General features: G+C 50.8%; 2 protein-coding genes across 4 annotated transcripts; one reads left to right on the top strand and one right to left on the bottom strand.

The window, feature by feature from the left end:
- Positions 1-23: 23 nt before the first annotated feature.
- On the top strand, positions 24-17,958 carry Lztr1 (leucine zipper like transcription regulator 1). 2 transcript variants are annotated; one of them, XM_004628007.2, is made up of 21 exons: positions 24-314; positions 736-798; positions 3,945-4,001; positions 6,900-6,979; positions 7,339-7,447; positions 8,341-8,424; positions 9,130-9,187; positions 10,452-10,591; positions 11,590-11,791; positions 12,183-12,338; positions 12,694-12,804; positions 13,378-13,470; positions 13,619-13,714; positions 13,789-13,954; positions 14,190-14,359; positions 14,531-14,687; positions 15,345-15,471; positions 15,560-15,709; positions 16,331-16,436; positions 16,517-16,597; positions 16,810-17,958. In XM_004628007.2, the coding sequence occupies exons 1-21, from the start codon at positions 115-117 to the stop codon at positions 16,924-16,926; spliced, it is 2,523 nt and encodes an 840-aa protein (XP_004628064.1). In that variant the 5' UTR covers positions 24-114; the 3' UTR covers positions 16,927-17,958. The 2 variants fall into 2 exon arrangements, with proteins under 2 accessions (XP_004628064.1, XP_023567621.1); XM_023711853.1 differs by having other exon boundaries at positions 44-314; positions 14,576-14,687.
- Positions 17,959-19,312: 1,354 nt separating this feature from the next.
- Positions 19,313-22,608, bottom strand: Thap7 (THAP domain containing 7). 2 transcript variants are annotated; one of them, XM_004628006.2, is made up of 5 exons: positions 21,696-22,608; positions 21,489-21,568; positions 20,912-21,067; positions 20,177-20,317; positions 19,313-19,988 (listed from the first exon to the last, which is right to left on the bottom strand). In XM_004628006.2, exons 2-5 carry the CDS (start codon positions 21,566-21,568, stop codon positions 19,436-19,438), a joined length of 930 nt encoding a protein of 309 aa, XP_004628063.1. In that variant the 5' UTR covers positions 21,696-22,608; the 3' UTR covers positions 19,313-19,435. The 2 variants fall into 2 exon arrangements, with proteins under 2 accessions (XP_004628063.1, XP_023567624.1); XM_023711856.1 differs by having other exon boundaries at positions 21,740-22,608.
- Between the last annotated feature and the right edge of the window lie 1,675 nt (positions 22,609-24,283).

Below are 24,283 nucleotides of genomic sequence, written 5' to 3'. Positions count from 1 at the left end.
GGAAGTTCTGACACATTGGCGCACGGCTTGCTGGGAAATGTGGTCCCTTGAGGCGGCCGCGGGCGGTGACCGCAAGTCCTGCGGACCTGGCGGCCAATCGGGCGTGGACCCGGGATGGCTGGGCCGGGTGGCTCAGGGGGCCCGATTGGGGCCGGAGCCCTGGCAGGTGGGGCGCGCTCCAAGGTAGCTCCGAGCGTGGATTTTGACCATAGCTGCTCAGACAGTGTCGAGTACCTGACACTCAACTTCGGACCCTTCGAAACAGTGCACCGCTGGCGGCGCCTCCCACCCTGCGACGAGTTCGTGGGTGCCCGGTACGACAGGGGTCGGGGGATCCTGAGGGCACGCGAAGGGCGGGGTGTGAACTGAGGCGGTCCCAAGCGAGGATTCTAATGTCTAGGCCCGGGCATGGTGGCCTGGTGTGAGACGTGCTAATGGTCTGATAGTGCCCAGGACAGAGGAAGCAGTACATTCGAGACCTAGAGCCAGGTGACCCTGGGCAGAGCATTAGAGCTGTTATGATTCTGAGTCGTCACCTGGGGTCCCAAGAACTTCCTGGGGTAGTGTGAGATATACCCATATGCTGGGAGTGTAGTGGAATTTAGGGGTCGGCAGCCCTTGGCAATTGACAGATGTTATGAACTTCTGTGGCAGCCCCCATGTGTAGTCCTAGTGTTTGGGTGCCATCTAGTCAGGGTCTGACTTCACCACCTCCCACCCCTTCTTTCTCTCTAGGCGCAGCAAGCACACAGTGGTGGCCTATAAAGATGCCATCTATGTTTTTGGTGGAGACAATGGGTGAGTGAATCATGGTTTTTGGACTAGGTAGGGAAAAGGATTGTGGTATTAGACTGGGTCTGTGAGGCTCCTGTCTTTCCAGATGTTAACTAAGTAATCTAAACTTCATTTGCCCCATCTATGAGGCTCCTTACCTTTGCCTCCCAGGTCATCATAGGAGAGATTAAATGAGATCCTGCCCTCAAGGTGCTCAGTGCAGCACCCACTGGGTAGCATATAGTCAGCATATGGAAATACTTCTGTTGTTTTGAGTGAATGGATACAACCTTGAAAGAAGCATAACCACTCTTGCTGCCTGCGTCGCTAGGGCCTTTTCTTTCCTTACTCTACCCTCTGGGCTTTGCCCACGTGCTTCCTTTGCAACTCAAAGGTAGGACAATTTTATTCATTTTTTGTGTGCATCTCACTTTTTCTGAGGGCTTTCCTGCATTGCTACAAACTCCTAGCAAATAACCTTCGTGGCAATGACCCTGTATTCCGTGGATGGGCGTATCTCCATTCACAAGAACTATCACCAAGTAAGTTGTGGTTGATTTCCCTGTGCTGAAGGTAGTGTTTACACATGACTAAACCTCCCTACAAGGCTTAGCTCTGCCTCTCAGCCCAAGCCCCAGAATCTGCTTTAAAATTCAGGAAAAGTACTGCCACATCAGTCCTGCAGGACTCTCTAGGGGAGTCAGCTTGAGGGGGTGGAGTATTTAGGATGCTACCAGAACCTGCACACTAGGCCAAAGGGCCATGATCCCCTGGTATCCAAGCCAGCTCCTCCACAGTCTTTTTCCCCAGAAGTAGCCAGAGGGATTCATTTACAAGTGCAAGTCAGAGCATGTTTCTCCTCAGCTCAAAGCTCTCTGATATTTCCCTACCTCATTGAGTAAAAAGCTCACATCCTCACAATAGTCCAAGTATATTCTTTTTTTTTTTTTTTTTTTTTTTTTGCGGAACCAGGGATTGAACTCGGGCCCTTGCACTTGCCAGGGAATCGCTTATTCTACTGAGCCATCTCCCAGGCCCCCTCCAAGTATATTCTTGTATCTGCTCTGTTTCTCTGTTCCTCCTGGCTCCTCACTGTGCTGGGCCACGCTGGCTGTCTTGCTGCATTTACATCATTCCAAATGCTCTCTTGCAAAGAGCTCTTTGCCCTGGCTGTTTTCTTCTTCCCACATTTCCTACCTCTTACATGATAGATTATAAGGCCTTCCCCCACCTACCCCCCTTACCTCTCAATACTTGCACTTGTCTCTGAAGCTCACAGATTTGGTTACACTGTCTCCTCTGCCAAGGCAAGGTGTATGTTGCTTTTGCCCCTACATCCAATACCCAGACAACTCAAAAAATGTTGAGGGACGAAGGAAGAGGTGTCTATATACAAATGTTTACTGGAGCCATCATAGGAATCTCCCAAATCAGAAAAGGCATTAATATCTAGCACAGGACAGTAGGTGATAAGTGGGGTAATCTCTGTCCTCAGAGGTGTTTTTTAGCAGGCAGTTTATGTGACAGCTATGAAGCATTAACCAGACAAAACTATTAGAAAACCTGATTGGTTAGCATTGTGTAACTTGAGGGCTTTTTTTTTTGGCAAAAGGTAAAAACAGAGGGGATTTTTATATTAACACAGACTCGGGTAGACTGGATTCTCCTTTTTTAAATTTTTGTGTTTTGGGGATTTTCTGAGACAGGGTTTCGCTATGCAGTTCAGGCTGGCCTCATACTCAGTTTGTGGCCTATACTGGCCTCAAACTTGCAGCAGTCTTCCTGCCTCAGCCTCCCAAGTTCTGGAATTATAGGCACGTGCCATGACACCCAGCTCTGGATTCTCTTTTTTGCAGGAAAAACATATGTTTTGGATTTACTTCCTTAAGAGTTTCAGTGTAGGGCTGGTGAGGTGGCTCAGTGGTCTAAAGCACCTACTTTGAACAAGCTTAGCAAAGCACAGGGACCGCGGTTCAATCCCCCAGCACCACATGCCAGCCAGCCCCGCCCCCTGGTGGGCTGAGCTGGCCACACACACACACACACACACACACACACAAAATAAATAAATTTTAAAAAAAGAGTTTCAGTGTATAAGACATTTGGCCTGAGAGACTTCACTTTGATTTGGTCTGAGCTTTTGGGACCTAGAATAGGAGCTCACACCAAACAGTGGCCTCCCATATTTTTGCTTAATGAATGAGACACAGTATACAAATTTGTCTCAGTCTAGTTGCAATTTTGTGAAGACTGAGTAGAAAGGTGACTTCTTGGTACAGATAAATCAGGAGTAATGAAAGAGGAAGGGGAGGAATTACTCCTAACACCATCTTCAAGCTCCTGGCTTCTGGGCTGTATGGCCTCAAGCATAGCCTTTTATTTCCTAGGCCATTTCCTCCTCTGTAAAATGGAGTGGTGGGGAGAACCTTGCTAAAGTATACTGAGAATGATGGAGGGAGGGGCAAGCGATGGGGGGATGACCCAGGCACAGGCCTGGCCTGACACAGGTGCTGGGCTCTGGATGGTTTGTTCTCTTCTCTCCTATGAACAAAGCTAGGTGGTAACATGTCAGTCCTGCAGGGTCCTACAGTGGCCAGCAGCTGTTTCCCATTTTATTCTCTCTTTAACATAGTTGGCACACTGGTTTTACAAACAATAAAGAGATGGCAGAAAGATCAGTGAGAAGCAGCAGGGCCTTCCCTGACAGGCAGGCTGGGGCTCCGTGTAGTGAAGCAGCCTCAGAGGAGGCAAAAGCAGGGGTGCTGGAGAGTGGGGTGACCAAGCGGGCATCCTGGAGACTGAGGTGACATGTAAGAAATAACTTGCGCCTTTGAACCATTTCCTGTCTCCACGTCAGCTTTGAACGGGCTTCTGGTGGTTGTGATTATGCTTTGGACCTGAAGCCAAGAGGATTGGCATTGCCTATATGGCAGCCCCAGTGCCCATATCAACTGGGGAGCTTTGCTGGTGGTCAACAGGCTTGTCCCTTTGTTCATCGGCAAGTTGCCTAGCCTTAACCAGGTCACAGGGGTCAGGGACCTAGCCACGTCTGGTCTTTCCTGTTGCCCCCTCCCTGGGGTTTATGCACTGCCCATCTCCAAGGTCCTGGAGTAGCAACACACTGCAGAGCACACCCAATCATCTCCACCCTCTCTCTCGCTACCTTTCAGGAAAACGATGCTCAACGACCTTCTGCGGTTTGACGTGAAGGATTGCTCCTGGTGCAGGTGGGCCAGCCCTCATGTTTGTGGACCCTGTCCATCCTCCTGGGACACAGCAGCACTGTGCTGGGCCTGGGTGACTCATAGAGTCACCTCATTATGCAGAAGCATCAAGGAGGAGATAAGTGGGGGCCCTGGTTCTGGGTGCTTTATTCCATCTCCTAGGTATCTGTTGCAACCTCATCTGTGGTTAATTATTCTGAATCCCACTAATTAAGGGGCTCTCTGGTCCAATTGTAGGTCCCAACATGGCCCCCAGGGGAGCCTCTTAGTCACCGGTCCTTCTGGCCTCTTTGCCCCATGGTATCCTTACAGGCAGTGCGTCCTGTGTAAACTCCCTGCACTCACACACATGTCCTCCTCAGCTGTGTGACCTTAGGCAAAAGACACCTGCTTGCTATCTGAGCACTTCCCAGAAGCAGCTCTCAGATGAGGGGTGATGGGGATCCTGGGATCAGGAGACCCTGGGCTTTCTGAGCCCTGCCATCTGCTCATATAAGAATACAGACCCACTGACCCCATGGGGTGACACACTCTGTGGTCTGTGGCCCATCCCCTTGGTTCTCAGATGGGGTGGGGTCTTGTTATCCCTCTTTGACAGAAAAGGGAGTCAGGGTTCTGGAGATCATGTGACTGTCCAGGACCCTCAGCCAGCCAGGGCAGCTCCCTATGATGTCATCCACCATCTGTCCAGGAGCCCTGGTGGCACTGGGTTAGCTGCAGAAGTGGGCATGTCATGTTTCACACACTTGGTTTTATAATGCAGCTGTTACCTTTTTTTTTTTTCCTTTTTATGGTGCTGAGGATTGAACACATTGCATTATACATGCCAAGTAAATGCTGTACATCTAAACCCTATCCCTAGCCCTTGATTTATTTTAAAAGTCACTTAAAAACTACAACTCATGGTCAAAACTTGCTAAACTAGCTGGATGTGGTGTCACATTCTGGGAGGCTGAGGGAGGAAGATTACAAATTCCAACCCAGCCTGGCCAAATTAGCCAGACTGTCTCAAAGTAAAAATAAATTTTAAAAAATAGTAATAATAATAACAATATCAGAAGGGCTGGGGATATAGCTCAGTGTACAGGCCCTGGATTCAACCTTCAGTACTAGCTCTTCCTGACTGGAAAAAAAAAAAGAAAAAAAGGGGCCAGCTTTAGGACCCACAGCTATAATCCCAGTTACTGGGAAGGCTGAGGCAGGAGGAGCACAAGTTCAAGTTGTGAGACCCTGTCTCCAAAGGAAATGTTTTAAAAGAGCTGAGAAATGTAGTTTAGTATGAGAGTGGTTTCTTAGCAAGCACCAGGCCCTGGTTCAATTTCCAGTACTGAAAAAAGCAAAATTTTACTCAAGCATAAAATTTGTAGCTAAGGATGGGCTAGGAAGTTAGTTCAGTGGCATAATTGCCTGCCTGGCAAATGCAAGGTCCTGAGTTTGATCCCTGATATATTTAAAAAAAAAAAAAATTGGAGCTGAGTGTAGGAGTGCTCATTATAATACCAGCAGGCTGGAGGAGAGAGGAGGAGAATGAGTTTGAGGCTAGCCTGGGCTACATAGCAAAACCCTGTCTCAATGGCCAGCCAGATAGCTCCGCAGATTAAAGTGCCTGCTTAGGCAGGTGCAGGGACCAAGGTTCAATCTCCCGTGTGCCCTGATGGCCTGGCCCCCAGGATGCACTGAGATGGCCATTGAGACTGGGTATGGTAGCATGCCTATAATCCCAGTGCTTGGGAGGCTGAAAACAGGAGGATCACTATGAGTTTGGTCTGTGTAGTGAGATCCTGTAGACCCTGTACTAAATATATATATATATATTTCCCCCCACCCCCAAAACCGGGGATTGTACTCAGGTCTGTGCGCTTGCCAGGGAAGCGATAATTTCACTGAGCCATCTCCCTGGCCCCTTGTACTAAATATATTTTTTAAAAAAAAGTCTCAAGAAAACAAATTAAACAAAAAATCCTGGAAATGAGCAACCCTGCAATATGGAGGATAACTGGGTTTTTAATTCAGTAAGTAAAATTTAGACATTGCTGCTGCAGAATACTGCCCAGCTGCTAAAAGTGACCCTAGCTGATGAGCTTAGATTTGTTTGAAGACCTAGCAACATTGTTTGGTTGAAAAGCAAATTATATCTACCATATGATTCCTTTTCCTCTTTTTTTGTTTTTGTTTTTGCTTTTCAGACAGGATCCTGCTGTGTAGTCCAGGCTGATCTTGGACTCATTATGTAGTCCAGGCTAGCCTCAAACTCAAGGCAATCCTCTTGCCTCAGCCTCCAAAGTGCTAGGATCACAGGCAAGCACCTGGCTATTTCAGTTCCATTTAAAAAGATTTCCCAGCAGTATAGATATGCCTAAAAGGTGTGGAGGGAGGACCTCTAGATGGTGACTGGAGGTAGTTTTCTGGCAGCAAAATTAAAAATTTTAGTGCTTTTTGCTTTGTTTTCACTTTATTGGTAATATTTTAAAAGTTCCTATAATGAGAGGTGTTAATCTTTGACATAATAAAAGAAGCTGAAGTCCGTAAAGTCAGCAGGCCAAGGAGGGGATCATTTGAACTCATAAATTCAAGCCCAGCCTGATCCATATAGCAAGATCCTGTCTCAGAATAACATTGGGAGCTCAGTGCAGTGGCACACAGCTGTAATCCCAGACAGGAGAGAAGCTGAGACAGGAAAATCGCATGTTCAAGCCCATCCTGGGCAACGTAGCAAGACCCTATCTCAGAATAAAATAAAAAGGGCTGGGGATATAGCTCACTGGTAGAATGCTTGCCTAGAAAGGGTTTAGTACTGCAAAAAAAGGGGAGAGAAAAGACATGACGATGGCAGGGATTATCCTGTGGTGATGTGGCCTTTCTAGCTGACCCCTGCTGACACTACCCCTGTGCCTACCCTAGGGCCTTTACCACCGGCACTCCACCAGCCCCGCGCTATCACCACTCAGCTGTGGTCTATGGGAGCAGCATGTTTGTCTTTGGTAAGCAACCTTCCGCTTCCTTCCCCCATCTGGTGTTTGTCAGGGGGCTCTGTTCAGCCCCTCAGCTTTGTCCACTGAACTACCCTGAGTTCCTGTGCGCTGAGGGAGGGACTTTTTCCCCTAACTGCTGACAACCCCTCATAGGCTTGGTTGTCTTCTGATGACAGCTGGGGCAGGAATCAGGGTCCTGCTCACTGTGTGTTTTGACCCCTGCACAGAAGCCACAGTCGGTGCCTCAGAGGTTTTACAAATGAAGCCTCGGTTTATGCATTTAAATGAGGCTGATTGTACCCCAGCTCCCAGGTGTAAAGACTTCAGCGGTGCCATGGGTATACTACTTTCACTGTCTCTTTACCCAGGGGGCTACACTGGAGACATTTATTCCAATTCTAACTTGAAGAATAAAAATGACCTGTTTGAATACAAGTTTGCAACTGGCCAGTGGACAGAGTGGAAGATTGAAGGACGGTGAGAGACTTTACTAAGACCTGTGGGGCAAGGAGGGATCTAAGAGGCAGCTGGCTGACGCTGGGAGAGGCCCGAGGCACTCAGCAAGTGGGGAGCTGGTGTGGGTGCTGATTCCCTGGTGATCCCAGCCTGTTCCCAGCTCTAGATTCCCTTCTTTTAGAAGAGAGCTGGACAAGCTGCTTTGTGAGCACTGTCTTGGATATTTTGGTGGTAGCTGGGATAGGATGCTGTGCTTGTGTAGACATCAGAATTTTTTTTTTTTTTGAGAGGACAGGGATGGAACTCAGGGCCTTGTGCATGTGGGACAAACACTCCACCATGGAGTTGTATTGCCAGCTCTACATCTGAATTTCGTTTTTGTTGGTGTTGTTTGTTTTGGGGGGCACTGCAGATTGAGCCCGGGGCTTTCATATTGAGTCACATGTCTAGCTATGTTATTTATTTACTTATTTTGAGACTTATTTCTAAGTCATTTATTTCTTATTTCTAAGTCACTAGTTGTCCAAGCTGCCCTCTTAACTTGCTTCCTCCTGTTGCCACCTCCCAGAGTTCTGGGATTATAGGCATGTAACGCGATGCTCACATCTGAATTTTTACCCAGCTACTGTCCAGGGGTCAAACTAAGCATTTAGGGGGCTGGGGAGATAGCTCAGTAGAATAAGTACTTGCCTGGCAAATGCAAGGGCCTGAGTTCAATCCCCGGTTCCGCCAAAAACAAAACAAAATAAAAACAAAGCCTGTAGTGTCATGCTTGTTTCTGTTGCACCAGTAGTGGTGCTCAGAGCCCCAGTGTCAGGTAGATGTGGCCCCAGTTGTGTACCTGTTCCACTGGGTGAGGCTCTGAGCTGCCCCTGGGCTGGGGAGCCTCTCTCACCTCCTCCCTTGTACTCTAGCTTACCAGTTGCCAGGTCAGCCCATGGAGCCACAGTATACAGTGACAAGCTATGGATCTTTGCTGGTTATGATGGCAATGCCAGGTAGGTGGTAGCTCAGCCTATGTACCTCACCTCTGCATCTGCTTAGGTATAGAGCAAGCTTTCCCAACATTTGAGGTCCCAGGCTGCAAAAGACTGGCCTGCTGGATTTTGATACACTGCTTAATTTGGGCAAATGGAGATGAAGCCTCTGAATGGAGCCTCCAGCCAATCCTGTAGCCCCTTGAATTACTGAGATGAAAATACTTGGGGCCACAGGGAGGAGGGGTGCTGAAAGTTGTAATGAGTGGGAAGGGGGCTGTATAAGGACTCAGATCCAGCCCTAGGTTTCTGCCTGTGTCACAGATACTTTTTTTCCTTATTTTAGAAAAGTCATCTGTATTTTTTTATTGCAAAAGTAGCGCATGCTTATTCCAATTTCAGCATTACAGAAGCGCCCAGGAACATAGTGGTAGCAGCTTCCATAATATCCATGGTCTCCCCTCACCTTGAGGGACAGCTCAGTAAGGAGCTGGCCCTGCCCCTTTGCCCCAGATATTGTGCATGAGGCTACTCTTTCCTGCCTGGGTCAGAAAATGTCTGGCACAGCTGGGGGTTTGTGCGCTTGAAACCTCATGGCTGCACAGTAGTTCCCTAACCCACAGGGAAGATTGTTCTTCCCTGGAGCCATCTGCTGTTGCCAGGTCCAGACTAGGCCCACCCTCACAATCAGACCCAAAGCATCCTGACCCCTTTTTCCTAATGCAGGTTGAATGACATGTGGACGATTGGCCTGCAGGACCGGGAGCTCACATGCTGGGAGGAGGTGAGGGACATAGAGAACTGGGTCCTGGGGAAACACCAAGAGCTAAGGTAGGGCAGTGGCAAAGTCTTCTTCCCCTCACCAAAGCTTAACTTCACTCTCCTGTCTGACCTGCCTGACCCACAACAGTTCTAGAAGTGGTTGCACAACAACTAAACACTCCAAGCCCTTGTTTGAATCTACCCTTACTTAAACATAGCAAGAGCAGTCTGCCATCCAGTGTTCTGCTTCTAGACTTTCCTACACTTGTAGAAATGTAGGATTAGACCCCAATTGTGGATGGATGGATTAGTTCGTTGTGAGAGGGTCTCACTGCATAGTTAGGCTGGCCTACAGTTGAATTTTCTAAACTGTGTAGCACAGGCTGGCCTCAAACTCATGGCAGTCCTCATGTCTCAGCCTCCCAAGTGCTGGGTGTATAAGCCACTATACTTGAAAGCTCCTGGTGATTTACCCTTACGATTCTGACTCCAGCTGGTCAAAACAGCCCCTGTAAGTGGATGAGATGGGGCTGTAAGCTAGCCAGAAAAATTATTCTATGAATCCTCATTCACAAAATAAATTCCAAGAATAAAATTTCCACCTCTGAGAGTGTGTAGAAATGTGAGTCCGTCTGGGCGTGGTAGTTCATGCCTATAATCCCAGCACTCTGGGAGGCTGAGGCAGGAGGATCACAAGTTGGAGCCCAGCATGGACAACTCAACAACTTAATGAGACCCTATTGAAAGGTCAAAAGCAAGGCAACTGAGTCCACAAAGAAATGGCCCAGACATACTCACACTAGTAAAGCAGGTTTATTGGAAGCTCATGTGGAGGTAGAAGCTCACACAGAGGGCAATCTTTCAGATCAAGACAGCCCCAAATGAAGGGAAACAGGAGGCTTTATAAGATCTTTTAGGGAGGGTGATTGTGGGCTGGAACATCCCGGTCACAGGTAGACATCATTTATCTTCCTGGTGGTTGAATTTTGCTTAGATCAGAGGGAAGTGAGCTGCCCAATTGAGTCCTGACCTATGACCTATCTCAAAAATAAAAAAATGGCTGGGGATGCACTCAGTGCAAAGCCCTTCAATTAAATCCCCAGATACAGGACTGGGATGATAGCTCAGTAGAATAAGCACTTGCCTGGCAAGCTCAAGGTTCTGAGTTCAATCCCCAGTACTGCAAAAAAAAAAAAAAAAAAAATTCCTCAGACAGATACATCTATGCATGCACACACACACGTCTTGTAAGGGCCCTGGGCTGAACTGCCCTATCTCTACTCCAGGTGGCCCAGAGTGGTGAGATCCCACCGTCTTGCTGCAACTTCCCTGTGGCTGTGTGCCGGGACAAGATGTTTGTGTTCTCAGGGCAGAGTGGAGCCAAGATAACCAACAACCTCTTCCAGTTTGAATTCAAGGACAAGACGTAAGTGCCCTGGCCAGGGAGGGGCCCAGGGAATGCCTATGCCTGGGACTGGTAACCATGGCAACCCATTTTCTGAGCTCCTGCATAGCAAGAACATCTACCCTAGAGCAGGCCCCTCAGGGTATGGCTGCAAAGATGAAGATGGGCCTGGCCAGGGTCCCCAAATTGCCCTCCCCCTTCATGTCCAGGATGTGCTCTATGTTTATGAGTGCCACCCATAGCAAATATGGCTGGCGCAGATCTCATGATGGCAAAAGATGAGAGAGGTGCACAGGCCCTGAGCCTTTTGGTCTTTCCCAGTTTTGTCTGTTGGCTTTTTTTTTTTTTTTTTTTTTTAAGCCCCTGTGTATAATCTGGCCTTTGACTCTGGAAATGAATGCAGAAGAGAGACAAGGGCTTTGAAGGGGGCTTATGCTTCCCTATAGGTCAGGAATGGCATGGGAGGAGGGACCAGGCATCTAGGGCAGTGCAATGCTTGTTGGGTAATAAACCATGGCATAGAAGGATCTGTTCTGGTTCTTCAACTAATCTAGTAAAAGAGCTTTGCAAGAAGGTGCTGGGAAGCCCTTGGATGAAGGATGGAGGGTACTGTAGGAGCAGCATCAGGGTGTCGGGCCCAGGCAGTTTCCCAAGTGGGGACTCTGATGCCTGGTGGCATAAATGCAGCCACCTGTAGTCACCTGTGTATCTCTGCACAATTCCATTTTCCCAGAGAAAGTGGGTTGTCCAGAGGTCAGATGGTTCCCTCTCTACCCTGTCACTGCTATCTGAATGAATGTTAGGGCTTGGGCTTGCCCGCTTCGTGGACTGGATGGAGCCAGGCATGGCTAGTGCTACAGCTAAACATGGCAAGGGAATCTGGGCACATGCACTCCCTTTGAATCCTGGTCTGGTTACCAGAGCTCACAGGAGGACTTCACAAGGAGACCTGTTGTATAGAGGCCAAAGGGACACCACTACCCTCACCCTGGCTCTGGACACTTATCATATGTCCTCAGGTGGACACGAATCCCTACTGAGCACCTGCTTCGGGGCTCCCCACCGCCCCCTCAGCGGCGCTATGGACACACCATGGTAGCTTTTGACCGCCACCTCTATGTGTTTGGGGGTGCTGCCGACAACACATTGCCCAATGAACTGCATTGCTATGATGTGGACTTCCAGACGTGGGAGGTCGTCCAGCCCAGCTCAGACAGCGAGGTGAGTGTTGCCAGGCTATGGGGTGGGAATCCCAGGGGCTCCTAACTCACCAGCTGCATGTCAGTAGCTCCCTGCTGCTCCCACAGCCTCAGGGCCTTCTAGGGCTCCATATAGTCAAGAGTAACAAGGCCAGAATGTGTAGGCTATCAGACCTGGATGCCCAGGACCCTGGCCCTCTAGCCCACTTTTCCTACAGCCTGCAGGTTTTCAGTGATCTCCATCCTGTTCTATGCTTTGTGCCACTATCCTATAAGCCTCCTGCAAAGGTTCCTCCTCTGAGGTCCCTGGCCAGGCTACCCCTGAAAGCCCTAGTTCTGTAGCTCTTCCCTCCCCTCAGCCCACAGCACTCTCTGGCAGGGATGATGGTCCACAGTGTATCTCTTCCCACCAGGTCAGCGGGGCTGAGGTGCCTGAGCGAGCTTCTGCATCTGAAGAGGCACCCAGTCTGACCTCTGAGGAGCGGGCTGGCTTCAAGAAGTCCCGAGATGTATTTGGCCTGGACTTTGGTACCACCTCAGCCAAGCAGCCCACCCAGCCAGCCTCAGAGGTAAGGCTTGGGGACCCTCCTGAAGGCTTCATTACCCTGTGGAGCCCCCAACAATTGGCCCCTGAAAGAAGGCCTATGATCAACCCTTCTGTAGCTCTTCCCTGACCATGTTGTTCACAGTCATCAACAAAGGAGGCCAAGTCCTCAGCTCACTCTGCTGCACTCACTCAACATAGCTGGCTCCCACCTGTGTCTGTGGTTGTACCCAAAAAACCTCTTCCCCTCAGGGATTGAGCTCTGTGGTCCTTCCATGGCCATGTGGAGTCATGTCCTTACCACAGCCTGGCCAGGCCAGCTTTACTGTTGGAGATCTCACCCCGCCCCTTCCCCCTTGCCCACTTGTCACGTTCCCCAGCTGCCCAGCGGGAGGCTTTTCCACGCGGCTGCTGTCATCTCTGATGCCATGTACATCTTTGGGGGTACCGTGGACAACAACATCCGCAGTGGGGAGATGTACAGGTTCCAGGTGTGTGGCTGTCAGGCCCCAGTGATAGAACTGAGGCCCGGCATGTGGTGGTGGGCTTGTCCAAGGATACCTATTGGTGAGCCTGTTGGGATGGAAGCTCCCTGGGAATTTTGGGGTGGGGGAGGACAAGGTTGAAGGCAGGCTGAGCTGACACCAGTTGGGGAACATCAGTGCAGACTGGTGTGGCATGGAGGCTCACAACAGAGTTGGTGGAGGGAGTGAGCCAAATTGGGTGTGACAGCTGCTTCTTTGGCAATTCCTTTCTGGGCCTGGAGGAGCATGTAGTGTCAGGGGCCCATGGGGACAGCGGAGTCGGGGTCAGTTCCTTGGAAGAGATGGGAGTGTGCTGATTGGACCAGCAGGAGTACCTGGGTCCGGGCACTGAAGGGAGACATTACAGTCCCACCAAAACAGGGTCCATCTGAAGCCAAGAATAGCTGTGGAAATCCCCAGCTGGTGTGAGCTGGTGGGTGGGTACAGCCATCAAAGCAGGCAGTGCCTATAGGGCAGGAAGCCGTTGCTCCTTTTCAGCCAGAACCAGCCTATGTGTGACACAAGGATTTCCCCCCACAGTTCTCTTGCTACCCCAAGTGCACACTGCATGAGGACTATGGGCGGCTGTGGGAGAGTCGCCAGTTCTGTGACGTGGAGTTTGTGCTGGGTGAGGTGGGTGGCCTTCTTTATGTCCATCCCCACCTGCTTGCCTACCCTCAGAGGCCCAGCCAATGGCACATTGGTCCTGCCCTGGCCAGCAGGCATCTGTCCCTTGGGTAAGGGGCTAATGGTTTTTACCCACACATTGTTCTTTCCACAGAAGGAAGAATGTGTACAGGGCCATGTGGCTATTGTCACTGCACGGAGCCGCTGGCTCCGCAGGAAGATCATGCAGGCACGGGAGCGACTGGCCCAGGTAAGGTCCCCCAACTGGGAAGCTGTGTTCATTGTTTTTTGGGGTGCCCTTGAGCTTCTTTCTTGTCCCCACAGAACATGGAGGAAGAGGCAGCCCTAGCACCCAGAGAGGCCTCTGGTGCAGCTGTGAGTGCAACAAGGCCACCCCTGTTGCGTGTGGCCATTCGCGAGGCTGAGGCCAGGCCTTTTGAGGTGCTCATGCAGTTCCTCTACACTGACAAGATCAAGTACCCTCGGAAAGGTGTGCCTGGGTGTGGGTGGCATGGGAACAGGGCTGGGGATGGGCAGCAGGGCTAAGAGATGGATGCTGCTAGGTCTGCCATACAGATGGGTATCCTGAGGTTCAGAGGCCTTTGATAACTTGAGATCCAAGCCAGATATGGCCCAGACCCATACCCATCTGTAGAGGGAGTACTGGGCCCTGCTCTAGGCCCTTCCCTCCTGGGTCCTCGAGGCTCAGAGCCTTTTGGGTGCAGGCCATGTGGAGGATGTGCTGCTCATCATGGACGTGTATAAGTTGGCGCTGAGCTTCCAGCTATGTCGCCTGGAGCAGCTGTGTCGGCAGTACATCGAGGCCTCTGTGGATCTGCAGAACGTGCTGGTTGTGTGTGAGAGTGCTGCCAGGCTGCAACTGGGCCAGCTCAAGGTGTGGGCTGGGGTTGGCACTGCAGCTGGGAACATCTTAACAGCTTGGGCCCTCCTGGGTAGGGTGGGGCATGCTCAGGCTGGGTGCCCACCCTGCTCCCCACAGCAAGCCTCTTGCCCATCCCCAGCTGTAGCCTGACCTTGCTTGCCTGCCTGGGCCTGTCTGTCCCAGGAGCACTGCCTGAACTTCGTGGTGAAGGAGTCCCACTTCAACCAGGTGATCATGATGAAGGAGTTCGAGCGCCTGTCGTCCCCACTAATTGTGGAGATTGTGCGGCGGAAGCAGCAGCCACCCCCTCGAACCTCCTCAGACCAGCCTGTGGACATTGGTAGGGAAACCTTGTTCCTCTGCCCTGGGGGTGGAAGATACAGTATTTATCATGGGTAGGAGTTTTGGGAGCCATGGAGGATTAGCCAGACCCTTAGGACAGGGGTTGCCCTGTGCCCTGTATGCTCTTGGCTCCAGGGGCAGAGATGGACAGGGGCAGGCAGGCTTCCTCAAAGACCCTCAACCTATAGAACTTTCCACAGTAGGCTGTGAGGAGCTTGGATCCCCTGAGCCCATTTCTGGGGATAGGCATGGAGCTTCTTTCTAGCTGAGCATCAGATTTGATTGTTTAAGATCAGTGATAAGCTGCTGAGCTTCTCAGGCACAGTGAGAAGACAGTCCTGTCTTCTTGTCCTGAAAGGACACCACAGGCTGTTTCATTTACCCAACACTTGATGACACCATTTGGTGACATCTGGAGGCACTACTGAGGGCTGGGTAGAGGCTGTGGTGCTCCAATTTCGCCAGGGGTGCTGGAGGAAGAAGAGAGTGGATTGGTGGCACTATGATCCCAGGGAGCCCTTGCAGAGCAGTGATGTGGGCACATGTACAGAGAAGACAGTACCTGTGAGGTCCCAAGGCCACAAAGCAGCCCCTTTGCTCAGGGTCTGCTAGGGGATGTGAGAGACACTTGCTCAGGATCCCTTCACATCCCCAGGCACATCTCTGATCCAGGACATGAAGGCATACCTGGAAGGTGCAGGTGCAGAGTTCTGTGACATCACATTGCTGCTGGATGGGCATCCACGGCCAGCCCACAAGGCTATCCTGGCTGCCCGTTCTAGGTTGGTTGAGGTCCTGTGCAGGAGGGCAGGGCTCAGATGGTGGCTACCTTCTGCTCAGAACTGGCTGTCTTCCACTGTCTGTCTGCAGCTACTTTGAAGCCATGTTCCGGTCCTTCATGCCCGAAGATGGGCAGGTGAACATTTCCATTGGGGAAATGGTGCCCAGCAGGCAGGCCTTCCAGTCCATGCTGCGCTACATCTACTATGGCGAGGTCAACATGCCCCCTGAGGACTCCCTGCATCCTCATGCCCCAATGGTGCTAATCTGCTCTCAGATTAATCCCAGACTTTCCCAGTCAGCGAAGGATAAGAGGGGACTATCCTCTGTGGTGAATAAGGGCCCCAGCGCCAGCATCACTCCTGGCTCACCCCCTCAAGATGACTTCAGTACCCACCTGTTCTATTTTGGCCTAGTGATCTTGGCCCAGCTCCTCATTCTGGAGAATTTCCCAGTGCCAGTACTGTGTCTGGCATTCTCCAAAAGCTCTAAAGCATGTGGGCAGCCAGAAGGAATAAGTGGTCCTTGACCCTCACAGCTTCAGAATAATGGAGTCAGTCACTGCTCTGAGTGACAGGAGAAAAGAAAGATGTGGACCGATTCCTTATACTTCAGCAGGGTTTGAGTATGAAGTACCATGGAGAAATTCTGCAGATGTGCTATGGGAGTAAGACAATTTGTAGTTTTCTTTGGATTTTGAATGCAGCCTTTGATCCCTTTGTAGTTCAGAACCTATGTAGACAGCAATCCGGTGCCTGGGCCTGGCTCCCTGGCCCTTGCTCCCAGGAGGAGGTTGTAGAAGGTATGTCAAAAGGGGCAGTTGGGCTTGCTTTGGCCATAGGCTCCTTAACTAACTCCCAGCTACCTGTTTGCGGCCCCATACTACTATGGCTTCTACAACAACCGGCTACAGGCATACTGCAAGCAGAACCTGGAGATGAACGTGACCGTGCAGAACGTGTTGCAGGTAGTGCTTGTGATACCAGTGGGCCCTGCCTTCCTCTATAGAGCATGGGTTGGGGTGCCTTAAAGTCCCTGCCATTTCAGATTCTGGAGGCAGCTGACAAGACACAGGCATTGGATATGAAACGGCACTGCCTGCACATCATTGTGCACCAGTTTACCAAGGTCAGGCCTACCCTGCCCCTGTGCTCATGGCCCCAGATCTCCCTGTCAGGACACTGTGGGAGGAGGGGAGCCAGGCCAAGCTGCACCTCTCACTCACTGGTCTTTTCTTGTTCACCTCATCTTCAGAGCTAGCCTGAGTCCTGTCCAGGTTGGGTTTTCAGAGGACTCAGCTGCCCACCCTGGCTCTTACATGAATCTGGTTCCTTGTGCAGGTCTCCAAGCTGCCCACGCTCCGGATGCTGAGCCAGCAGCTGCTGCTGGACATCATAGACTCCCTGGCCTCCCACATTTCTGACAAGCAGTGTGCAGAGCTGGGTGCCGACATTTGAGGGTCCCCTTGGTACCCCATCAGCATGGAGAATGATGCCTGCCTGCTTGGGCCACTGCAAAGACTTTCCCATCCATACCCCTCCCTATAGTGGGTGCATCTGTGGGGCCAAAGGCCAGGGTACTCAGAGCCTCTGAAGGCAGCTGAGGGGGTATGGGCCCCCAAAACCTCATTTTATTGAGGACACAAGGTTCCACAGGGGATGGAGAGTAAAGCCTCTCCTGTTCCTGGTCAGGAAGCTGGGGTTCAGTGACTAGGCCACCACAGGAGATGTGCCCTGGCTACCACCCTGAACTGGGGACCCTGGAGTGTGGCTTTAGGAGGTTCAGTGTTGCTCCTACAGTCTGGATGTTTTGTGGATTCAGGCAATGGATCCTGGCATCAGGGCAGCACAGGGAAAGTGCTTAGCAGTTACTTGAGCACCAGGCAGTCCACCTAGACTACCCCATCCCCTCTGTCATGGGCCCCTCCCAGTAGGCGCTTATGAATGGGGACAAATGATACACATCTGGTCTGCCCTGAAGATGAATTCTGGATGCGCTCTGAGGTCTGTGCCCAGCACACAGGTCAGTCATGCTGGGCTGTGCCTAGCTTCCAGAGAGGCTGCAAGCTCTCAGCCTACCCATATGTACATCTTGGCCAGAGAGGTCAGCAGAGGCCCCTAATTATTTATTGTCAGATATGCCTCCATTAAAGCCATGGCAATGCTACCTACATTTGCCTCACTGGCATAGTCTCCACTGTTGGCCTCTGGCCCTGAGCTTTGGCTGCCGGCCTACAGTGGAGGACCAACTCTGCACCTCAGTGGTTGGGTAGACTCTGGACATGGGTCAGCTGATCCCATCCATGCTATAATTCCTGCCACCACCTATTGCCACCCACCCAGTAACAAGTGGGAGAGAGGTCATAGAAAATACCAGGCTGGACCCTCAAATCATGAAACCCTACCCTACTCCTGTGCATCTCTGTTGGGTTCTGAGAGTTCTGCCTTGAGTGCAAACAAGGAGAGACTAAAGCCTCCTATTGCCCTAGAGTAAGTTCTGTGTGAGCCCATACTGATAGGGAAGGCATGGTTTTGTCTTTCTGGAAAGCAAAATAAGAGGAACCCATTTTGTTTGCCAAGAAGTCAGAGCTCACCTGGGGAAATGACTGGCTCTTTTCCTGGCCTTAGAGCTCTTTTTGCTCATACTTGTGCTCCATGTAAACATGGCCCTGCCATGACTGCAACCCTTGCTGTAGGGCCATAGGTAGCTGGGGGGCCACGGGTGGCAGGCTGGATACCTTTAATCCAAGGAAGCAGATCTGTAAGGCAGGCCAGCCAGCGGCCTACTGCTAGATGAGATGGGAAATGAGGGAAGTGTGGAACAGGAGGCACACTGAGGGACAGCTCTTGAGGAAGCAGGTGGCTGGAGTTACTGGACATGGGCTGAAGGAGTGGAGATGTGCCTCTGCAAAGTGGGAAACCAGGGTATGATTTCCTCAGTGTTCCACAAAAATCCACTGAGATTTCCTGGAAAGCAACATCATCCAAACAACCCTCCAGGAGGGACCAGCTTGGAAGCTGCAGGAACAGTCTGCACACCCTGCTCTCTGTTGACCCTCATAATTGGCTTCTCTACTATCTCTTTTGGATTTGGCATGAGTAAAGTGTTATACACCAAGTGTCCTAAAAAGCAAATTTGAAAATAGGTGTAGGTCCTAAGACTAGGAATCAGTAGTGCTCCTTGGTTTGTGTGGCCAAGGACCAGCAGGAAGTTTTTCTCTGCAGAGTGAGAACGAGCCCATGAACCCAGCTCCATGGTCACATGCACAGTGAAGCATTCTTGGTTACCTTAAGTTGAAAAGCAAACAAATAAAAGACACAGGCCAGGCCCTTCATTCCTGTCTCCAGGATCTACTCACCTGTTCCCATACTTCAAAGGGCTAAAATTTTTCTTGGCAACATCTTACCAATTATCAAGCACAGCATCCCCAGAAGGCTGATGACTGTCATTACTATCCTTTTCTGACAGGCATGTCTAGTAGTGAGTGGTACAGGGGGCTGCCCTGCCAGGCAGATGGAATCTATGCCTCTACACAGTCTGAACTGGGTTTTATGAATGCCCTCAAAAGGGGCACCCCTGCTTAAGGCAGTTGCAGCACCCAAGGACAGGGTTCCTGGTATTGTCTCTTAGTACCTACCATTTTAACCCATGAGCACCCTGTGAGACATAGCTGCGCAAGCATAGACAGGGTGGCTGTCCCCTGTGCAGGACTGAGGTGGCTAAGAACTAGGTTCTTCATGGCCAAGAGTATATACACTATACAATCTCAGCTCTCTATAGGCTATTGCTGCTGTTTAGGGTTGGAGGGACATGCCTGGCATCCCTTGCTGAGCCACACAGTAGTGTGTCCTAAAATCCACTTTATTATGGCATCTGGTGGCTGCGCTGGATGCAGTTCAGATCAGGTCCCTCTCCAGGTGGATGTGAGGAAGGAAGAGGGCACAACCTTGATGGGCAGTCCCTCCCTTAGGCCATGCTGTTGCTCAATTGCATGGCAAAGTCCTGCACATGCTCCTTCAGAGTCTGTCGGGCATCAGCCTGTGCCCGTTTCTCCCGTGCCCGCTCCTGCTGCAGCTTGGTCAGTCGCAACCGCAGCCGCTGTTCTCGCCGTTTACAAGCCTGCAGCTGACGCTGGGCCTTGTCCAGGGCATCAAGGGCTGCTTCAGCCCTCCGCTTCCAGAGTAGGGCACTACCCACCTGGTAGCTGTGTTCATTCTGGATATAGGCTCCAGCAGGTGGCGGCAGGCGCAACATGTAGGCTGAGGGGGACACAGGCCGTGGCTCAAGCGGGGAGGGCTGCCGCTCGGGTGATGGCTGGGTACTACAACCTGCTTCGTCTGCTTGGGCACCTAGGGAGCCCAGAAGGTCTGAGAAGGGGCTGCTAAGGCTAGGCTCCAATCTCCCAGCTGGCGAGGCAGGCAAAGTAGCAGGTGCTGAGGCCTCTTCCACAGGAAAGCAGGTGACATCAGCAGGAGGAGGTGGAGAAAATGGAGTCGTGGGCACTCGGCTTTCAGAGCAACTAGAGGGAAAGAAAGAGACTGACAGCCCAGACTTAATGCTAGACCCACTTCATAAGCCCATCTGATCCCCTTCCTCAGGGTCTGTGTGGCTAGAACCCCATCTGGTCAGGCTTTGGGCAGACACCCTGAAGTTCACTCCCTCAGACTTGAAATGGGAGTGGGGCAAGCCCCCACTCACAGCACATACCGCTTTCTGCATCGCCGGAGCCGGCTGACATCATGGGGCCCAGGGGGGTAACTGTGCCCCTTGGTCTTGGTTGTCCGGCGCAATTTGGAGAAAGACTCAAATATGGTAGGCACTGCCCCTTCCTTCAGCCTGTGATACCCACTGTGAGGAAAAGTAACTTGGATGAGATGGAGAACAAGTGTTGCTACCCTGGGCCAATCTGGACCTGGCAACCCAGTATGGGTTCCTCAGTACTAGGGCTGTGGTAAGCTGAAATGCAAAACTGCAAAGAGTAAGTCTGGAGAATGCCAGGACAGGCAAAGTCTACTAAGCTGATCCCTGAAGGCCTCCTCAAAGTTGAGGTGCACAGAAAAACTCCCAGTGAGGCTGAGCTGACAACTGGGGACAAGTGGTATGGAACAGCCCCTGCAAACACAAGTTTCCTTTTTTTTTTTTTTTTCTGGTACTCAGGACCTTGCACTTGCCAGGCAGGCACTTATGCCACTGAGCAATATCCTTGGCCCCAAACACCAACTTCTGGTGTAACCGGCACAGTTATCCTGGGCGTAGGTTTTATTGTATACAACTGAATAATGGAAACAGTACCCTTGGAACCAGGTTTGCCTGTCTATCGGGCAAACTAGCCTCATGTCAGATTGTCAAGGACCTCCTCATCAGGACATACAGCTGCCACAATCTGCCGCCTGGAATGATGCCCCACATCCTGCCCCAATACTTATTGGCAAGGAGGCCCACCTGATTCCCACTAGCTCAAAGCAGTTCTCCTCGAAGTGTTTGGAGCAGAAGTAGATGTACTCTGAGGCCGGATCCCACAGGCCCTGGCCGCTGGGGTCCAGCCGTTGACAATTGGCCAGCCACAAGCCGCGCCTTGGGTTGTCCTTCTTGGGAAGTCTGCAGAGCCACAAACCCGTGAGCACCAGGCTGTCCGCAGTCCTAGGCTCATACAGCCCAAGTTCCCTAGGCAAAAAGAGCAAAGCCGGCACAAGCCGGCAGGAGACCTCCCCGGGACCCTGCCTGATATGCATCACTCGCTTAGGGAAAGGGGAAGAGGCTCAGGCCTCGAGAAAGCAGCTTGCTCTGCGCTATAGAGCAGGTAAGACTCTGAAAGCAACTCCTAGACCTCCGGTCCTCCTTTTCTGGACAGCATTTAGTCCCATCTGGACCTTTTCGTTCACCCTCCCAATCTGAAGTACAACGATAGTTTGGACCTGAGAACCGCGGACAGCACCGGCACAGACGTGACCCAAAGCTGCGGGCAACAGTAGCGCATGTGCAAGGGAGCCCTCGCGCACCAGCACGCACGCGCGCTGACCTGTGGAAGGAAATGCCGCGGTTGCGCGTCTCCCGAGTATCTCGCGTGCAGCAGCCGGCGGCAGAGCAGTGACGCGGCATCTGGGGAAGGGGCGGGAGGGTAGGTCGCGGGCAGCTGTCCGGGCCGAGTGGCTGCTTGCCCTCAGCTGCCACTCTCGCCAGGGCCCCTTGGCTTATAGGACCACCCGTGACCAGATGTCGACCTGACCCTGTCCCAGCCAGTCCTCTTTAACTCCCGCTAGCGGCACTCACGGTCTCGCCATTGCTGCGCCGTTGAAACCTCGCGATGGAGGGAGCGTGGCGGAAGTTAGTACCATAGAGACTCGCGCCTGCGGCACTCAGCTGAGGGCGGTGCCCTGTGCGTGGCGGACCGGAAGAACTCCTGGTTGGCTGGTTGGAGGCGGTGAGAGCGCGGCGGGTGGGTCGGTAGCAGCGGTCCTGCCGGCTCTTCGTGGTGCTGCCTTTGCTCTCTGTCGGCTTCTCCACTTCTCTCCAAGGCTTATTCTTCCTAAACGCTCCGGCACGCTTACAGCAGCCTCAGCAGAATGTGGGAGGCCATAAAGGTGCCCTGGAGTCTCCGATCCAAGAAACAGTACGCCAAGGAAATGGGGCAAGGATTCTCACAAAAACAAAACAAAAACCTGTGCTCAAAATTTACTCCGAGGTCGGGGCTGAGGTGCACACCGGTAATCCACGCTACTCCAGCGTTGAAGGAGAACGGTCAAATTGGAGGCCAACCTGAAACTGAAGTGTGCCTCAAAACCTAAGAGCTGAGCATGGAGTTCAGTGGTAGAGGGCTCGGGGGTTCAGTCCTCTGTACTGGGCAAACCAAAAAACAAAACACTTCTCCCGCTATTAGCAGTTAGCAATCCCCTAGTGCATTTGTCATGTGCAAGAAGTTCTGTGCTTCTAGGAACTTGGCAACAGTGGAAGCAAGCTAAGGATGTGCATGAAAATGGAGCGCCAGGAACTGGGTTGCACAGCCTCTTCAATATAAACGAAGTGGGAGGGCACCCACCCTCTTCTCCCACAAGAGGAAGGTGACAACAGCCACTCCGTGGCATTATCCAGCCTAACACACTCAAGGCACTGTGTTCATCCTAACATCACAAAATTAAAAAATAGAACCATAACATTACTGTACTAGTCAGATATGGCCTACCGTGTATGATTGAAAATAGTGAATGTTTTTAAAAATTTTATTACAGAAGGCACACTGCCATTAATCCTCCAAATAATCCCCTTTGCTTCAAACACGTCACCATTCTTGCCAGTTTCTGAAGCTGTTCTGGAAGCCCTCTTCATCTTTAGTTGCACAGCCATGGCTGCCTCCAGCCTGAATCAATTCAAAACTGTTTACCTAGAGCTGGGAGTGGTGGCCCACGCCTGTAATCCCAGCATTTGGGAGGCTGATTTAGGACTGCCATGACCAGACCTTGAGATCCTGGCTCAAAAAAAAAATCAAAAACAAAAAAGGTTTACATTTCAGTTATTTGACTTTGGGGAAGAACCCCAAGTCCCACAGTGTCACATCCAGTGAAGACCTGGTAGATGAGTACATACTGTGTTTCAATGAAACTGCTTTTCTGTTGGATGGCACTTGGCAGCAGCACTCACCATGCTTTTGATCACACATAAAGGAGAAAATTCCAGCATTGCTTCATCAAGTGGCAAGAACCATGGGTTAAATGTTTAAAATGGGGGGATATTCTCAAGGAAATTACTGACAATGTCTTTTACTGCAATAATTTTTCCTAACTATATATTTTTCTTTTGGTTTTTAAAATTTTTATTTGATACAGGGTCTCACCACACAGTTGAAATTCATAGTGACCCTCCTGTCTCAGCCTCCCCAGTGCTGAGATTACAGGCATATGCCACCATGCTGAGTTTGTGGTCAGCACAGAGCACCTGGAGTTCTGCGGCTGGCTCAGCACATAGTATCGAAGACTGACTCAGGTCCCTGTGTTTGCCAGGCTGACACTTAGATTGCTGAACTATCTCCCCAGCCGTTTTTTCTTTTTTTTTGAGACAAAATCTTGCCGCATAGTTTAAGCTAGCCTTGAACTTATTACATAGTCCAGGAAGGCCTCAAACTCAAGGTAATCCTCATATTTTAGCCTCCCAAGTATTGGGATCACAGACATCTGCCACTATGCCCAATTTTAAACTATACTTGCTGACACTTTGTGAAGAATTTTTTTCTTGATTCCTTCAGACAATCATTTAGAAATCTTTCTGGGAATAATGCAGTAACTAAATATATAAACATACCTAATAATTTCTTAGATTAATTCTGTCCTTCTGAGACAAAGTTTCACTATGCAGTTCAGGCCGGCCTTAAAGTAACAGTGATCCTCCTGTCTCAGCCTCCCGTGCCGGTATTATAGGTATGTGCCACAACACTTGGCCAATCAGAATAATTTTAGGGCCTTTGTACTGAACTACAACCCCAGCCCTATTTGAGACAGGGTCTCACTAAGTGACAAACTGGGCTTGAATTTGTGATAGTCCCACCTTGGACTCCTAGAGTGATGGAATCTCAGGAATGTGCCACCATGCCCAGGTAAATGGGTATTTTCCTCCCAGAAATTGACTTGGAAAATACAGGTATCTTAAAAGAGGAATTATGTCACAATACAGCACACAGCACCAGCAATGAATGCTTCAATACAGGAACTTTAATAGGTACATACTGTAATGGTAAACAGTGCATGTGAGCAGGAAGTTAAGGAAGAGTTGCCAGCTGCTCATGCCTACTCAGTATTCTTCTCCTTCTTCAGCCTCTGCTTCCAC

This window comes from Octodon degus, unplaced genomic scaffold (assembly GCF_000260255.1).
Source record: "Octodon degus isolate 3935 unplaced genomic scaffold, OctDeg1.0 scaffold00021, whole genome shotgun sequence".
In the NCBI taxonomy this organism is placed as follows: Eukaryota; Metazoa; Chordata; class Mammalia; order Rodentia; family Octodontidae; genus Octodon; species Octodon degus.
This window is presented reverse-complemented; position numbering and strand designations above follow the sequence as displayed.

Coding starts and splice junctions, on each gene's coding strand:
- Lztr1 (XM_004628007.2), top strand. CDS start 115: ATGGCTGGGCCGGGTGGCTCAGGGGGCCCGATTGGGGCCGGAGCCCTG. Junction 8,425..9,129: donor GGTTATGATGGCAATGCCAG/GTAGGTGGTAGC, acceptor TTCCTAATGCAG/GTTGAATGACATGTGGACGA. Junction 15,710..16,330: donor ATGCCCCCTGAGGACTCCCT/GCATCCTCATGC, acceptor ACTAACTCCCAG/CTACCTGTTTGCGGCCCCAT.
- Thap7 (XM_004628006.2), bottom strand. CDS start 21,568: ATGCCGCGTCACTGCTCTGCCGCCGGCTGCTGCACGCGAGATACTCGG. Junction 20,318..20,911: donor TTTGAGCTAGTGGGAATCAG/GTGGGCCTCCTT, acceptor TTTTCCTCACAG/TGGGTATCACAGGCTGAAGG. Junction 19,989..20,176: donor CTCCGGCGATGCAGAAAGCG/GTATGTGCTGTG, acceptor CTTTCCCTCTAG/TTGCTCTGAAAGCCGAGTGC.